The 19,092-nt window shown below is 36.7% G+C and overlaps 1 protein-coding gene across 2 annotated transcripts in view; it reads left to right on the top strand.

The window, feature by feature from the left end:
* Nucleotides 1-19,092, top strand: part of LSMEM1 (leucine rich single-pass membrane protein 1) — an 86,194-nt gene that overhangs the window by 1,425 nt on the left and 65,677 nt on the right. The window contains exon 2 of one of the 2 annotated variants that reach the window (XM_053719775.1): nucleotides 17,110-17,238. The exons of the other annotated variant lie outside the window; for it this stretch is intronic. Within the exon in view, the coding sequence (XP_053575750.1) occupies nucleotides 17,223-17,238 (16 nt within the window). The 5' untranslated portion in view covers nucleotides 17,110-17,222. The remainder of the gene's footprint in view (nucleotides 1-17,109; nucleotides 17,239-19,092) is intronic. 2 annotated transcript variants of the gene reach the window in all.

Raw genomic sequence — 19,092 nt, 5'->3', positions numbered from 1 at the left:
CCTACTACAGCATTGTATCTCTGGACAGCACTATTCATGTCCCTGCATGCAAACCCTGTAAGTAGTAATTATCCAGGTACACATGGCTGAGGTGGCAACCCTACCTCATTGATCTGTAAATACACACTGCTTCTGTCACATTATGTGTATACCAATATGGCAGCCCCCATTACAACTTTTCAGGTGTTAAAACAGGAACATGGTTTTGAAGACAACTGTAGCAACAAGAGGAAAACCAATAGCATAGTGACAGTAACCATTATAAAGTACTTGTGCCCAGCAATTTAATGTCCCTTTAAAGAGAAATTGAGGAAGAAAAAATGTTCTGATTGTTTACATCAGCATCGGATTAAAGAGAAAATACCCTCAAAATGTAATTCCTTATAAAATACTTAATTATTCATAATGATAACAACTCTATAACACATTTGTATTATATATTTATTTTACCTGCTTCTTCTGTAATTTAAATCTGAAAATTGTATCTTTTCTACTGCCCCCAGAGATGCTGCAGTGTATTCTGGAATTTTGACTCTCTTACGATTGGTTGATATGTGCAGGATCTTATTTGTTTAATCTTTTATTTATATCAAAGTATTCATTACAACAAAACAATTTTCCAACAGTAATTATACTCCAATGGTCATGACATATTATATGATAGGTTCCTTAACAATCTCACAGGGTCCGAGTTCTGAAAGTCCACATGAAAAATTGTTTGTTCACATGAAGTGGTCATGTAATGGATAAGACCTGATTTTTTCTACGGCAAAAACATATTTCAACAGCATGTCCAACAGTATTTAAACTCTAACAGTCACAGTAAATTACATAAAAAGTTCTTTAGCAGGCTTGCAGGATTCATTTGATCAAAGTACACATAGAGAGATCTGTTCCCACATATCAATACCGCAATAGCAACAACCTGTATATTTCTCCTGTCCTGTCGCAGATCATGAGTTTAAGTAGGTCAGTCAAGTGGTTATGTCTGAGATGCACAGTTGGTAAGGGGTCTGTGTTAGTTTGGGTCCAGTACAATCTGCCACCCATGTTCAATGTCTCTTCAGTTCCGACTATAGCTTGTATGACTAGAGGGGTATATGTAACATCTGACAGACGAGAGTAATAATTGTCCCTATGTGTTGGGAAGTTGGGTGGTGTGTTTCGACTTGCTTGAGGGGAGCTCTCCATATATAACCCTGCAGTCTGTCAAAGTAAAAGAGTGCCGTACAGGGGGCCTAGCTCTACTTAGTATAATAATAGGATTCCCAAAAGTATAGCATTTCAGCATAAAATTCCAATCTGCCCGTTTTATAGTGAAAAAATCTCTCCAGGGATAGGTTCGTCTCCATTTGTGTTTTCCACATTAATAGAGTTGGTGTGGACTCAGATTTCCACAGCCTAGGGATTATTTGTTTGGCACTACATATGACTAACTGAAATAGGGATGTGTGCTGCTTAAACTGGAATTTAGGTAGGATATGAAATAAATATATCAAAGGATCTAAAGCGATATCGTGATTTAGTAACCTGCTCATTTCTTGGTTAATGTCTATCCAAAATTTTAAAATCTTAGGGCATTCCAACCAAATATGGTAAGGTGTACCTTCTCCTGAACACTTCCTCCAGCATCTGTCTGATGCTTCTGGGAATATATATTTTAATCTATGAGGGGTGAGATACCACCGAAGCAAGAATTTATAATTAGTTTCTAGTAAAGTGGCTGAATGTGCAGATTTACTGGTATATCGAAAGATGTCAAGCCACTCTTCCTCAGAGAGTGTGTATGGAAGTTCCTTGTGCCAAGATACTATTGTGGAGGTTTGTTTGAGATCAGAGGGCGTGAGTAGGATTTGGTATAAAGTGGATATAGCATGCATTGGAGGTGATCTGAGGCAGGATCTTATTTATATCGGTCCCAGATTGGCCACAAGAAAATAAATTAGAAACATAAAGAAGTGTTTCAATAGGTGTATTCCTGGTCTGCATGACAATGAAAACTTTGCTAAAAATATGACAGTTTTAAATGTTTTAAATTATGTAATTTATATATAGATATTTTGCAATCCAGTGGTTCATTATTATATATATATATATATATATATATATATATATATATATATATATATATATTTATTTATTTATTTACATACTTACATTAATACTTTAATGCCCCTTTTTTGTTTGAAGCATTTCTTTCCATAAGTTTAAACTATTTAGGGTTCTGTTATTCTTATGTATACTCCAATAAATATATAGCCAAAGATGATTGTAACAGCACCACCAAGTATGAAAAGTGATATATTTCATTTGGGGAACATATCTAAAAAGGCAATGTTTCAGACCTATGCGGTCCTTAATCATGCTAAGAGAAATCTTGTGAGGTTGTGAACTTTATGATATTACTAATTTTTAAAAAAAAATAATATGAAAAACAGTAGTAGATAATGATGACCTACACCAGCACTAACCTCCAACTTTGATACAGAGTTTAGGAAAACCATTTTTTAAGGTCTAGAATCAGCCCTGGTTATGTGATATAGACCTCTAGCATACTCCTGTGTGGGATATACCTAGCTTACCAGTAAAATATTTGGGTATAAAAGGGGACATCTGTTGCAATGTAATTCAGTATGTACTGTATGTGTGTATATATGTATGCATGTATGTGTGTATATATGTATGCACGTATGTGTGTATATATGTATGTATGTATATGTGTATATGTATGGGTGTATGTAATTACAGTATGTAGGCATGTATGTATGCATGTATGTATGCATGCCTGTGTGTATATATGCATGTATGTATGTGTATATATTTATGCTTGTGTGTATATATGTGTGTGTGTGTATATATGTATGTGTGTATGTATGCATGTGTGTGTGTATGTATGTATATGTATTTATGTATGTGTGTATATATGCATGTATGTATGTGTATATATTTATGCATGTGTGTATGTATGCATGTGTGTATGTATGTATGTATATATGTATGCATGTATGTGTTTATATATGCATGTATGTATGTGTATATATTTATGTATGTGTGTATATATGTATGCGTGTATATATGTATGTGTATATATATATATATATATATATATATATTTGTATGTTAGTTTGTGTATATGTATGGGTGTATATATGTGTGTATGTATGTATGTGCAGAACGCATCAGATATAATTTGTCTATCTGCCTGATACTTAAGCAACATTGCTGAATAAATTACTTGCATCCAAGCTTTTTGGCTCCGGTTTTTGCTTCTAGTTCTTTGGATTTACCTATATATACAGTGGATAGGAATACCGTTTTTCTGCATGACCAAAGCCTCAAGCCCAGCCCACAGCCGATTGGTGCATTCTACTTTTCTCTTCTGCCTACCCCATGTTCCGGCGCCTATCGTAGGCGTACACGCTTTGACATCAGAGCAAGTGGTAGTACACCGACAAGATGGACGAGTGAGTACATCGTGGACATTCCCTGCTGATGAGACCAGAGGGTTTTATTGCTCGACTGGAATCGCCAACAGAAGTTGCCCACTGCAGTTATCTACACGCACCAACCGGACATAGAGGGGATAAAATGGCTGAGATATACACGCTACTATTGCGTACTAACAGCATCCGTATCTAGCTGGAGGGATAAGATAAGTACCCATAGTACTAATATTTGAAATTTGCCTCCTTTTTAGTGACTCCTGGCTCTTGCATACTATGCATTAGATTCTTGCACATTACAAGACACATACTTATTGGCTTCAACTTATCACAAAAGACTTTCCTTGCATTGGGAACTGTATATACCTAAACCCAATTTCCATTGGCTCCACTGGAGGGGTAATACGCAAGTATTGGGGACTATATACAACAAGCATTATTACTCCCATTGGCCTAATAGGAGGCGCAGCACACAAGTGGATCTTGGAACTTTTCTTATCCTAGTCTAACTGCTATTTGTATTCCTTATTGTCCTAATATATGTATAAGTCTTTATACATCATGGTAATACTTCTTAGCAGTAATGATACAATTGTGACCAGAAACATATAAACTAGCCCTTTTACCATACTAGAATGATAATCTATAGTAACAATTAAATGGTGTTTTTAATATACAGTATAGAATAGTTTTTGATATGCAAATGTAAGATATTGGTGTTTATAGCAGACAAAGAGCTGCTAGGAGCTAGGTTATAAACCCAGTACATAAACTGGGAATTTTTAAATGAAGCGAATGATAATACTTATATTGTGGTTGCTTATGGTGAGAGTAACAAAATGAAAGTAACAGTATTACTGAGTATATCTTGGCAACCATTGCTGAATGTGGTCAAGGTAAAGGATGTGATCCAGAAGGTAAAGGCTAAACTGTAATACTGGATTATTCAATCAAGTGGCCTCTTCAGGGTTCTCCTAAGTTTTGATAGCTTCCCTCTCTATTGAATTTAGTTTTAAATTGTAGTTCACGGAGTCAGTAATAGAACCCTAGTTTAAGTAAGGTGTTTGAGAGTAGCAACCCAGTCCCATGACCAGTGTTCCCTCTAAGGACCGTTTTGTGTGCAACCCAGCAGTGAAACAGTTAACAAGAGAACCATACCTTGTCATCTGCATTGTGTAGTGTTTGCTAATTGCAGGGTGTGGTTACCTAATTAACTGTTTCACTGCTGGGCCGCACACAAAACTGGCCTTAGAGGGAACACTGCCCATGACCAAGCATCAAATAAAATAGTCACCCCCAAAACAGAAGAGCTGATTGATACACTGGGATAGTCCGTATGCATGGTTTTAAATGTAAACAGAGTTCTAAATAATGTAGTTACTTATGTTAAGTCATAAATGAAAGAGTCCCAGTTTGTACTTGGTGTTGAAAACAAGTAGTTAAGTCCCCCACTAAGATATCAGATTAGAGAGTCATCATTGCAATATGGAGAACTGCTTGTCGCAATTAGATCAGACATAGTGCTGGGTTTAGTGTTGTATGCCAGAGTGAAACTACCCCAATTCTATCCGAGCGTTGATTGTCCCTCTGCCAGCATGACAAGAACATAGAACGGAGCATAGGGTAAAAGGAAGCTGTCGGGAGTACATCCCTAGTTTAACTGGAGCTGCCCGAGGCCATAATTGAAAGTGAGTACAGTTAGTCAAAACTGCGTCTGTTCCTACAGAGAATGGCCACACAGGGAAATTTAGGTTACCGGTCGTCACCAGAGAGAAGGATATCTGTACACAGTGGGGCGGGTGACCGGCTGCATCCACCCGCACTAGTTTGAGCTTCCCCTCAGTTGTTCTCCCAATCCTGGGAGCGATGGGAACAGATGTTAGGCCCAATTCTGCAGATCTCTGGCGGCTTGAGACAAATTCCTGTTGCTTCATGTACAGGTCCTCCCGTAGAACCGGAGTGTACTGGGTGATCTCTGCTTCTCTGAGATAAGGCTGAGAGCTGTTATATTGCATATCTGGAGCCACTGTGGTCTCTCTTTGTAGCTCCTTGGTCAGCGGTTTTTGAGGGTGGGCTTTTGTGAGAGCCATAAGGTGAGCAAACTTGTCGTCCATTTTCTGTGCTAGGGCAACCAGGAGAGCTTGGATCTCTTGATAGGATGTCTCATCCATCTTTACTAGTGTCTTCACCTCCTAAGAATAATAGTCAGGCAGACCTGTTCTCACCCGGCGAACCGGGGGGTATACTGTTTAAAAAGAAAAGACTGCTGCCACGCCTGTTCAGATGTCTTGTGTAGTTATTCCTTAAATGTGATCTCCTCAAGATGGATATCATTGGGTTCAGTAATGCTTCATAAAACTAGTTCCATAGGTTAAGACTCTGGTTTTTAGAATGGGTACAGTATAATCCGTAGAATAAGCTTATGGAATCAGGAGCTCTTAGATTGTGCATCTGAACATGTCGGCTGTTAGGACACGCCCCCGTATGTGTATATATTTATGCATGTGTATATATACAGTATGTATGTATGTGTGTGTATATATATATATATATATATATATATGTGTGTGTGTGTGTGTTTATGTATATTTATGGGTGTGTATATGTATTGGTGTATATGTGTGTTTGTTTGTATGTATGTGTGTGTGGGGGTATATATATATATATATATATATATATATGTATACATGTATGTGTGTATATATGTGTGTATGCATTATTATTATTGGTTATTTGTAGAGCGCCAACAGATTCCGCAGCGTCTATATATGTGTGCATGTATGTATGTATTTATGTATCTGTATGTATATACATATGCATGTATGTGTGTATATATGCATGTGTATCTGTATATATTTATATTTATGCATGTGTGTATATATGTATGTGTATGTACATATATGTGTATGCATGCATGAATGTTTACGTAATAAACAACAAATCGCTGGGCCCCGCTTACTAAATTCTCTTACTAAAATATTACAAGTTTAGCAAAGTAGGTGACAATAGTAATAGAGTGATATGACCAAACTTAAAAAAACTGAAGATAAGTAAATAGGAGCGCCAAAGGCTCAAGTATGCATTCAGGGATGATTATGACACTGATTTACAGAGTTATAGATACGAAATTGGTAAGAGTAAACACATTTATTAAAACATAAAAATTCTGATTGGTAATTCTATCAGATAAAAAACAATGGGCTGTAGATATTGAACAATAAAATCAAATCATAAACAATAGATCATGAACAATAAAATCATGAAAAATAAAATCAATGAACAATGTATTAGCCAAGTACTATGTATAGCTAGCCTGGCTAATAATATAGATAGTGGATGTGATCACATACAAAAGAAATGAAAAAAATGGAAAAAAAATGAAAAAATAAAAAAGGGATATAACTAAATACCCTTTATATTTCCAGTACACCACTCCTCCTTATGTCTTGAAAAAGACCCTTTTACGGGTCGAAACGCATTGACTGTAATCAGGAGGCTTGTACTCTTCCCTAGGAATTGTCCACTACATTTGGTGAATTTATTTGCAATTGTATCTCACCTACCAGACGATTCTGCATATTTTGTTTCTTTTATATATTTTTTAGTCACACTTAGATCGTCACTGACCTTCCCCTATAACACGTGTTCCCACACTTGCTTCATCCATTAACCAGGATTGTTGTGACTCTCCCAGGACATCACTGGAAATGATTTTCTTTAATTCATATAACACAATCACAAGGATACATTTTGGATAATTTCTATACATTTTTTATTATTTTTGCACTTTTACATCATTTTTTCCCACTGATCCACGGGAGATTAAGGACACTTATTTGAGGACTTATACACGGATATTTAGTTATATCTCCTTTTTCATTTTTTTCAATTTTTTCAATTTTTTCCATTTTTTTTCCGTTTCTTTTGTATGTGATCACATCCACTATCTATATCATTAGCCAGGCTAGCTATATGTAGTACTTGGCTAATACATTGTTCATTAATTTTATTTTTCATTATTTTATTGTTCATGATCAATTGTTTATGGTTTGATTTTATTGTTCAATATCTACAGCCCATTGTTTTTTATCTAATAGAATTACCAATCAGAATTTTTATGTTTTAATAAATGTGTTTACTCTTACCAATTTCGTATCTATAACTCTGTAAATCAGTGTCATAATCATCCCTGAATGCATACTTAAACCTTTGGCGCTTATGTTTACTTATCTTCTGTTGTATATCATTTGGGATCTTGTTAGGAGATCTACAAATAGTGAGCTTGTATGTTTAACTAGGTGCAGTCAACTACATCATTTTTGCTTTAAACGTGAAAACTAAACTCTGTATCAAAAATCCTAAATTAGTAACCTACAATGCAAAATAAACAACTTTATATTGAAAGACAAACTAAGAGGTACTTTACATGCTCAGTGCATAACAAATAATGTTTAAAGGGCCACTAAACCCAAAATCTTTCTTTCATGATTCAGATAGAGAATAGAAATTTAAACAACATTACAATTTACTTCTATTATTTATTTTGCTTCATTTTTTTAGATATCCTTAGTTGAAGAAAAAGCAATGCACATGGTGAGCCAATCACATGAGACTTCTATGTGCAGCAACCAATCAGCAGCTACTGAGCATATCTAGATATGCTTTTCACCAAAGAATATCAAGAGAATAAAACAAATTAGATAATATAAGTAAATTAGAAAGATGTTTAAAATTGCATTCTCTTTCTAAATCATGAAAGAAAAAATGTGGGTTTCATGTCCCTTTAAGTAAATTTAGTCACGTAATCCAGATGAATGCTATACTGGTCTATGTAAATGAGGAAAATCTATTGCACATAACACAGCAAGAATACTGGAATTTAAATCCAGCAAAGCTGGAGTAACAAAACAGGGACAGAATAGGTATAGACATAACTAATAATACAGACAAGAGAGTGGAAGGTACATTGTCAAACAGGCAAGGTCAGAACAGCTCAGGGAGATACAATATAAATCCAAACTGTCAGTGTAAAGTCTCAAGTCGAACAAAGAGACAAATCCAAACCCAAGTAAATAAATATGTTTGTAGTAAATAAAATAATAAAAAGAAGGGAAGGAGATAAAATATGTTACAATTTGGCTAGAGTGTGAGGATGGCTTCTCAGGCTGCAAAATATGTCCTAGACAAAGGGAGAGAGATGCTAATAATATAATTAATAGAGATAACAGCAGTGGGGGATTTGGTATCTCTTAGTGCTAACAGCTATGAGGCAGGGTTGCTTTTATAGTTAAGGGCTGGGCAATGGGACAGGGGGTTCTCTTTAGGAGAATCAAGGGGTATATGTTTCCAATCAAGGATAACAGCAGTGGTCCATGGTCATACTTAGAGAGCAGGACACAGTCTTGTTTAGGATTAATAACTGTCTGGGAGCTGGATAGCCAGTGGTTTGCTCACACTTAAAGGGACAGTCATCTCCAAAATGTTTATTGTTTAAAAGATAGATAATCCCTTTATTACCCATTCCCCAGTTTTGCATACCCAACACAGCTATATTAATATACTTTTTACTTCTGTGACTAACTTGTATCTAAGCCTCTTCTGACAGCCCCCTGATCACATGACTTTTTATTTATTACCTATTGGCTTGCATTTTTTTGCACAATTAGTGCTGTGTTGTGCACAACGTCACGGGCGTAAGCACAATCACCTAGATTACGAGTTTTGCGTTAAAAAGGGTGCAAAACTAATGGCAAAATGTTTGCGTTATTGCACTTTCCATAGCGCTGCCATTACGAGTTACTGAAAAGCCTCCTTGTGTTATGCATTATGATGTGTTAAGCTTCATACCGCACAAAAGCCAAGGACTGAGTTTACGTGTTCGTGCACACTTTCCCCCATAGAATAGCGATCGCCGTAACGCAACCCCATTAAAGTCTATGGGGAAAAGAAAGTTACATTTAAACCTAACACCCTAACATAAACCCCTAGTCTAAACACCCCTAATCCGCCGCTCACTGACATCGCCGACACTAAATAAAGTTATTAACCCCTAATCTGCCGCCCCGACATCGCCAACACTAATAAAAGTTATTAACCCCTAATCCGCCGCTCCCCGACATCGCCAACACTAATAAAAGTTATTAACCCCTATTCTGCCGCTCCCCGACATTGTCAAAACTAATAAAAGTTATTAACCCCTATTCCGCCGCTCCCTGACACCTAAATAAACCTATTAACCCCTAAACCGCCGCCCCCACATCGCAAAACACTAAATTAAACTATTAACCTCTAAACCTAACACCCTCCTAACTTTAAATTAAAATTAAAATATAGCTATCTTAAAATAAATAAAAACTTAAGTTTAAACTATAAATTACCCTAACATAACAAATTAAAAAAAAACAATTAAAAAATCTAAATTACAAATTTAAAAAACCTAACACCACGAAAAAATTTACTAAATTACGAAAAATAAGAAACTCTAAGATTACAAAAAAAAATATGAAATTATCAAAAATAAAAACAATTGCAACTAATCTAATAGCCCTATAAAAATAAAAAAAACCCCAAATAAAAACACCCCCTAGCCTTCAATAAACTACCAATAGCCCTTAAAAGTACCTTTTGTAGGGCATTGCCCTAAGTTAAACAGCTCTTTTACCTGTAAAAAAATAAAATTTCCCCCTAACAGTAAAACCCACCACCCAACCAACCCCCCAAAATAAAAAACCTAACTCTAAAAAAAAACTAAGCTACCCATTACCCCTTAAGGGGCATTTGTATGGGCAATGCCCTTAAAAGGGCATTCAGCTCTTTTTCACTGACCTTAAAAGGGCATTCAGCTCTTTTACACTTTGCCCAAAGCCCTAATCTTAAAAAACCCACCCCAAAAAATCAGGATCAGACACCAGATAGGAGGACCCCAATAACTTGGGAAGTGGTATACGTATCACAAAAATAACAAAGAAGGTACTTGCCTCCAGTTACAGGATGAGTGTAGCAACGGTAAGTCCAGCTTCTGCAATCATAATAGTACACACAATAATATTAATGTGAGCTTGATTCTGTAACAGGATTGGCAAACACAATTTACAGCAGAATAGGGGTAATCCAAAATCAGAGTCCAGTAAACAAGCCAAGGTTGGTGCAGGCAGCAAGATTTTGAATCAGTTAAACAGGCAAAAGGTCAGGGCAGGCAGCAAAGGTTCACAATTGGTTAATGAGGCAAAGGGTCGAGGCAGGCAGCAAAGGTTCACAAGTGGTTAATCAGGCAATGGGTCAAAATCAGGATACAGAGCAACCAAAAGTAGAGTACTGTTCACAAGAAAACTCACTCAATAACTGAGTACTGAGTAGTGTGTAAGGCAGTGCTTTATAGGGGGATGATAATGACTGACATTTGGCAGGAGGTGTGTGCATATACTTCTCCCTTACTGAATATGCAGACTGACAGCTGACAGGGAGTGTTTTACTGAAGGGGGCGTGGTCATGTAATGTTGTGATGACCTCACGATCACGCCCACAACCATTGTAACAGTTGGGAAGCATGGCAGCTGCCATGTTGAGGGAGTCACACAGACCTCTGTGTGATCTTCTCCCTGAGAAATCCTTCTGCAGCGGAGTGATAGCGGTAAGACCAGTCACATCATTACAGTGCCCTCTCCTAAGGTGAGCCCTCAAGGGGCTATATAAACCAGGTTTCTCTAGGTATTTCCAATGAAAGGATCGGACACATATGGAAGCGTGAACATCATCTGCAGCCACGAAAGATCTCTCCTCAGGACCATATCCACTCCAATGAATGATATATTCTAGGCGGCCTCTGCATAGGCAAGAGTCTAGTATATCCTGTACTTCAAATTCTTCAATTCAATGCCATCAATCATGATAGGATCAGGAGGAGCTGGAGTTCTGGAAGTAAAGAAATCTGATATTGCTGTTTTCAGTAAAGAAGTATGAAATACTGGGTGTATTTTGTAACTATTTGGAAGATGTAGCTTAACAGCATTAGGTGAGATGATTCTGATTATTTCAAAAGGTCCAATGAATCAAGGGCAGAGTTGCTTAGAAGGGCATTGCATCTTTAGGTTTACAGTTGATAGCCATACCTTGTCACCTATTTTATATATAGGAGCAGGATTACGGTGACAATCTGCATAATGTTTAAAACTCTCTTGAGATTTAAGTAAAGTTTTTCTCATAACCTTGAAATTTGTGATCAGAGAATCAATTTGTTTATCAGCCTCAGGAACAGGAGTGATTAGGGGAATCCAGGTAACATCACAGGATGATATCCATAATTAGCATAGAATGGAGAAGTAGCGATGGAAGAGTGTCTGATTGTTGTAGGCAAACATTGTGTTGAAACAAAACATCGTAAATACCGCTCTAAAGTTTGATTTGTACGTTCTGTTTGTCCGTTTGTAATACTTGGCAGAATGAGGTCCAAAACCTGGAGGTAAATTGCGTACCTCTATCTGAGACAATGGATTCTGGCATCCCATGCAGTCGGAAGATTTCATTGATGAATAAAGTAGCAGTTTGACTAGCTGTAGGAAGTCCTTTAGTGGCAATTAAATGTGCCATTTTGCTAAACCGATCTACAATGATGATAATGGTATTATATCCTTGTGCCTTAGGAAGTTCTATTATAAAATCCATGGATATATCGTCCCAGGGTTTACTAGGAACAGGCAATGGTCCCCATCAGTCACTTGACTAGTTAATAAGGTGTCTTGATAGTTGTGGGAGGGGGTTTTCCACTCAGCATTTAATAATATAATTAATTCAACCCCTCACCTCCTGACTGTTTGTTAAGAATTAGTAATATGTAGATGATAATGTCTAAGCTAACACAAACCAAGAGAGGTTAGAGTAAGGTGTTATTATTATATTTATATTTTTTCACTGCTCCTCCAGGTTTGGTGCTCCCTCAATACGCAAACAGCATATGGATACGGGCTGTTGGATTGCTTGCTAGGGTCACAATGCTGTTATCATGCTAAATTGTGTAACAGTGAGCGTAGACGTGAGAAGTCCCTTCTGGTTCCAGACGGGTGATTGCTGAAGTCAGTCGGACATGCATGTATTCAATATCTAAAATGTACATAGTGTACCCCTGGCTACTTTTCATGTGATAAGATCTATATTCCATGAATACTGAATACATTGTTTTGAGCTGCTAGTTCTGAAAAATTCCCATTGGTCATACTAGAAAGGGTGTGTGAACCCGGTGTCCAATGGGGAGAGGGGTTGATAGTTTTATAGAGCACATTGTACAATTTTAACCTAGGTTAAGAGTAAGGCTATATGCTGAAATGCGTCTAACTGTCTGTTTTTAGCCCGTAAGACATATCTGTATCTTAACCCCGGGGTGTTTATCCCCTCCATGCTGTGTCTATTTTTCACTCGTGCAAATTTTTTTCACTCAGTTTGCGCTACGGCGCTACTCTGTAAATAAACATTTTACTTGCATTATAACCCTGTCTGTGCTCCTCCACTTTTGTTTGTATCAATGGTCTTAGAAGTCCTGAAGGTTTTTTGTGGGGACTCTTAGCTCTGGCACATATAGGGCAGGCAGATACATAGGAGATTACATCCTTGGGAAGTGTAGGCCACCAGAACTTACGACAAACAAGGTCTTTGGTCTTCTTGATGGTCATGATGGTATTGTAGAACGTTTAGGATAGCTTTTGGAAGAACGTATATATCTTATCCTTATAATGGTAAAGACCATGTTGTAACCACAGAGGAGGAATAGTATTTGGTTACATAGTTGTTATCATTATAGCACTTGTTTTTCTCCATAAATTAGTAGAGGTTGTAAAAAGCATTCTTTCTGTAAGATAGGTTTAGAGATTTCTGTGTTCTTGAGACTATTATCAATCATACGGGATAGTGCATCAGCCTTACCATTGTGTGAACCAGGTCTGTAAGTTATGATTAGAGAAAAATGACTAAAGAACAAAGCCTACCTTGCTTCCCTGGGTTTTAATCTTCGTGCAGACTGTAAATATTCCAGATTCCTATGATCAGTATAAATGGTTACTTGATGACTGGTACCTTCCAAAATATGTCTCCATTCTTCTAGCACCAATTTTATTGCCAATAATTCTCTATCTCCAACATCATAACTTCTTTCTGCTGAAGATAAGGAGTGAGAGAAATAAGTAGGATGTATTAAATTCTTTGGACCAGCATTTATTGCAATATTGCTCCAACAGCTGTTTCTGAAGCATCAACATCCTGGAAATAGGGTTTAATGACCATGGGTAAAATTAGTATAGGGGCAGAGGTGAATAACTTCTTTAATTCTTCAAATGCCCTTTGTGCCTGTGGTAAGCAGAAGAATTTGGTGTCTTTGTTGGTTAATACTGTAATGGGCTGAACTAATTTTGAAAAATCTCGTATGAATTTCCGGTAAAAATGACAGAAGCCTAGAAAGCACTGTACACCCTTTTTTTGTTGAAGGAACAGGCCAGGTTATTATGGCTTTAATTTTAACGGGATCTATCTCCAATTTACCAAGGGATAATACATAACCCAAGAACTTGACAGTGGTAACCTGAATAGTGCATTTTTCTAGCTTTACATATAGGCGATGTTTTTTCGGAGGAGTGACAATACTGTACGTACATGTTCTTCATGTTTGTCTGATGATGTGGAATAAATTAAAATGTTATCTAAATAAACAACAACAAAAATGGCCATAATGTCTTGTAGAATGTCATTAACAAATCTTTGGAATGTGGCAGGGGAATTGCATAACCCATAGGGCATCACAAGGTATTCAAAATGTCCATACCTGGAACAAAAGACTGTCTTCCACTCATCATCTGTCTGGACTCTGACTAGGTTATATGCCCCACATAGGTCCTAGTTTGCTAAATACAGTTGCTTTGTGTAGTCTTTCCAATAACTTAGGGATCAGAGGTAATGGGTATCTGTTTTTTTATAGTGATATCATTTAATGCTCTATAATCAACACAGGGATCTGCTCCAGCAGGAGAGGTTGATGGACGGATAAAGGCTTTAGCTAGATTTTCTTCTATATATTCCTTTAATATTTTAGATTCTGGTTCTGATAAGAGATATATGCGCCCAAAAGGTACTGTAGATCCAGGTAATACATCAATGGAACAGTCATATTCTCTATGAGGGAGCAATACATCTGCTCCTTTTTTTCTGGAATACATCATAGAAATCTTTATATGATGGAGGAATGATCGTTTGTTCTTTATCTATGTTGTTTTTTTCTAAGGTGGAATGGATAAATGAATCAGGGATGCAGTGTGACCAACAAAAGGAGGAAATAAAACTTAATTTGCCAGTCTCCCAGTCTATGGTAGGATTATGTCTCTTTAGCTAGTTTAACCTCAATACAAGAGGAAATATAGGGGAGTGTACCAAATCAAAGGACATTTTTTATTTATGTTTGTCTCCAATTAATATAGTTAATGAAACAGTCTCTTCTATTATAGAGCCATCGATGAGTTGGATATAAGTGAGTATGGATTTTTGTGTTGTACGGATAGATAAAGTTCTGGCTAGGGTGATGTCTATGTAGCATCCACTGGCTCCAGAATCCACCATGGCAGCAAGAATCATCGGTTGACTTTAATGAAACAGTCTCTTCTATTATAGAGCCATCGATGAGTTGGATATAAGTGAGTATGGATTTTTGTGTTGTACGGATAGATAAAGTTCTGGCTAGGGTGATGTCTATGTAGCATCCACTGGCTCCAGAATCCACCATGGCAGCAAGAATCATCGGTTTATTATTCAGCTGTATAGAGAGGGAGATAGACAGATGAGAGGCAGAACTATGAAACATGTTTTTACTGCTGAGAAGAGGGGAACGTTCCTTTCCTCCCAAAGATTTAGGTTTAACCTTGCATTCTCGGACCTAGCGTCCTGACTTTCTACAATACAAACATAAACCTTGGGAGCGTCTCTGAGCTTTTTCTGTCTAAATTTTATTAGAATAGTAATGTTAGGTTAATTTATAGTTTAATGTTAGGTTTATTTTTATTTCACAGGTAAGTTTTTATGCGATGTGTGGGGCCAGAGGTTTAGGGGTTAATAGGTTTATTTAGTGTGGGTGATGTTGGGTAGTGGCAGTTTAGGGTTAATAGGTTTAAGATAGTGTTTGCGATGCGGGAGGGTGGTGGTTTAAGGGTTAATAGGTAGTTTATGGGTGTTAGTGTACTTTGTAACATTTTAGTTATGAGTTTTGTGAAACTTTTTTTGTTACACAAAATCCATAACTACTGGTCTTAGATGGTGGTATGGATCGTGTCGGTATTGACTGTAACGCAAACTTTTTAACTTGAATGCACAAAACGTCATATTTTTGAGTGCGGAATGGACGTTGAGTTACAGGCTAAAATGCTTGCAGTATAGCTATACTGACGTGACTCGTAATATGCATTCCTGGCCATTCCAGCGTAATGGCCAATTTTTCAGAGTTAAAAGTTGTACTGCAAAACTTGTAATCTAGCCGAATGTTATATATATAGCCCACATGAACTAGCAGTCTCCTGTTATGAAAAGCTAATAAAAAAGCATGTGATAAGAGGCTGTATGTAGTGGCTTAGAAACAGGCAGAAATCTAGAGGTTTAAATATGATATGTTAATATAACAATGTTTGTAATGCAAAGCTGGGGAATGGGTAGTAAAGGCATTATATATCTTTTTAAACAATAAAAAATTTGGTGTTGACTGTCCCTTTTGGCTAATAGCAGTATGAGAGTCAAATTAGTGGAGGTTAGGGTTAATTGAGGCAGTAGAATGCTTAGTGTATATAGGATGCAGAGGTTGGCAGGAGGTTGCATTAACAAATATAGCAAACATATAGTATTAGTAAAAGTTCTACTACTTACCTCCTGAGTTCAGGCACATCATTTGTGGAAGTGGATAACCAGATTAAAAGCGTCTAGGGTTAAAAGCTACTAGCCCAGAGGGAAAAAATTACTAGTCAATGTTAAAGATAGGTAAAATTCAAATTCCTAAATTGTCTGCTACAATTTCTAAGTCCGTCTGGATCACTGAAAATTTCAAGCCCTGTAAGAATTTACAGGTACAGTATATATATATATATATATTACGTCTAGTTTAACCGAATTTTAGTAACAACCATCAGATAACCCTGTGACACACAATATATATATATATATATATATATATATATATATATATATATATATATATATATATATTATGTCTAGTTTAACAGAATTTTAGTAACAACCATCAGATAACCTTGTCACTTTTCACTATTTATTTTAGTATGAAAGTCACTCAAGCACAAGGTTTTTTAAATTGCTTTCGATCAAAAATCAATGTGTGGCTATACATCACATATATTTTAAGGCAATTTTCCCAAATTATATTTATATATAAAAAAAAAAATGATTACGCCATCATTGTAAATAAAAAATAATAATTCAGCTTTAAATAAAATGTGTAGTCGCATTATGTGGTGCGCTCATATTTATGATTAATACAGTGTTATTGTGCAGAAGGATATACCATTTACATTTAATTTTTTTGTAGGCTAGCAATATATTATGGAGGCTGTCATTTGCACACATTGCTATATAGCAAAATAAATAACGATTATTGCCATTATCTCAACGCTCATTTTTCTTTTTGCATGACATTTAGATCTATTCATCAATCAAGCAAATTTCTATCCTACTTCAAAACTGTACTCACAGCTCCCAGGAAAAGCCAATACTTTAATTTATCATCAGTGTGTACACTTCACTGTTTTCAGCATGAGCTGTAGAGCAGGTTCGTTTAAATACAATTATTTCAAAGAAAGAAAATGTATTACTACATTTGTAAAAAAAAAAAAAAAAAAAAATCTACTAGATAGAACTTTGCATTTACTTAAAGGGATTGGAAAGTCAAAATTAAATTTGCGTGATTCAGATAGAGCATGTCATTTTAAGACATTTTTAAATTCACTTCTATTTCCAAATGTGCTTCATTCTCCTGGTATCCCTAGTTGAAAAAGAATATGCACATAACCTACACTAGTGGGAGCTAGCTGCTGATTGGTGCCAGAACATATTTGTCTCTTGTGATTGGCTAACTAGATGTACTCAGCTAGCTGTCAGTAGTGCAAAGCTGTTAGGTCAGCAAAGGTTAACAAGATAATGAAGAAAATATGATAATAGAGGTAAATTGGAAAGTATGTTCTATCCAAATCACAAAAGAAAATGTTGGGGTTTCCTGTCTCTGTTAAAGGAACACTGTGCTATACAATTTGTTTCCCCTTAATGGGCCAGATTACAAGTGGCGCACTAAATACGGATGCACGGGGATACCACTACCACTCTAATTTCTTCTCCCCATAGACTTCTATGGGGTATGCTGTTTAAAAAAAACTATCTGTTAAAGAATGAGGGTAGGATGTCTGCCCTCCTATTGGTGTCGCTCAGACAGACATTGGAAGATAATGTGCCTTCCCTCAAGGAGATGGGAATCTCTTGAGTGTGGATAATGTGCTTATTACAAGTTATTACAAGTTGAAAGTAAAAACTTAGCGTGCAAGCGAAACTCGATGATCGCTAACTTCAGGACTTAGGATATTGCGACTGCGCTATCTTTTTCTCCCCATAGACTTCAATGGAGCGCGCTTTAAAAACCAACATTGCTCATGTGCTAACCCAAAACCGTGTTATACTAGTTAGAAATACTATACATTTCAAGAAAATGGTTCTTTTTATTTTAAAATATATATGTGATTATTTTTTTTCTAATATATTTCTCACTCCAGAACAGAGCTCCATAAGATTCTATTGGCGCTATATTGATGACGTCTTCTTGGTGTGGAGGGGTGGTATGGAATCACTCATGTCATGGTTTAACGATTTAAATAGCTTAAACTCCACCGTTAGATTTAAGATTGAAACTAGTATATAGAGGATACACTTTCTTGATTTAGAAATATAAAAAAAAACAACGGAGTGTGGTTTAAGATTAAACACTACATTGTATAATAAACCTACCAATAAAAACTCTACACTACACTACAACAGCTACCATCCAAATTATCAAAAATCTGGAGTCAGTTCCTCTCAGCTCCTACGTGTGGTCAGAAATAACACAGAGGAGGCTCACAAGAAGAGACAACTGGAAGAGATGGCCCAAAAATTCACTGACAGAGGCTACCCTGAACATCTTATTGAGGGACAATGTGAGAAAGCACAAGCACTTAACCAGCACTCACTAAGCAATAAACTACCTAAACAAGTGGATAAATGACTCAATTTCATTACCACATTTACACCGGCATCCCACAAGGTGAAAAAAGTAATTGAACAACACTGGCCTCTGGTTTCTACGGATTCCACCCTGCCATTTGATGGGTTACCACCACCTAGAATGGTGTACAAGAGGGCACGGCACCTGCGGGACTTGCTGGTTCGGACTGATCCGGTACAGAGCTATCAGAAAGACACATGGCTACCAAGGAAGAAGAATGGTTGTTACAGATGTGGGAACTGTGTTACCTGTAACGGGATGATTGTGGGTAATAAATTCCACCACCCTCATACCAACAAATTGTTCTCTATACAACACAGGCTAACCTGTACTTCAGACCATGTGATATATGTGATTATTTGCCCCTGTTCTTTA

Source organism: Bombina bombina, chromosome 6, assembly GCF_027579735.1.
Source record: "Bombina bombina isolate aBomBom1 chromosome 6, aBomBom1.pri, whole genome shotgun sequence".
Taxonomy (NCBI): Eukaryota; Metazoa; Chordata; class Amphibia; order Anura; family Bombinatoridae; genus Bombina; species Bombina bombina.
This window is presented reverse-complemented; position numbering and strand designations above follow the sequence as displayed.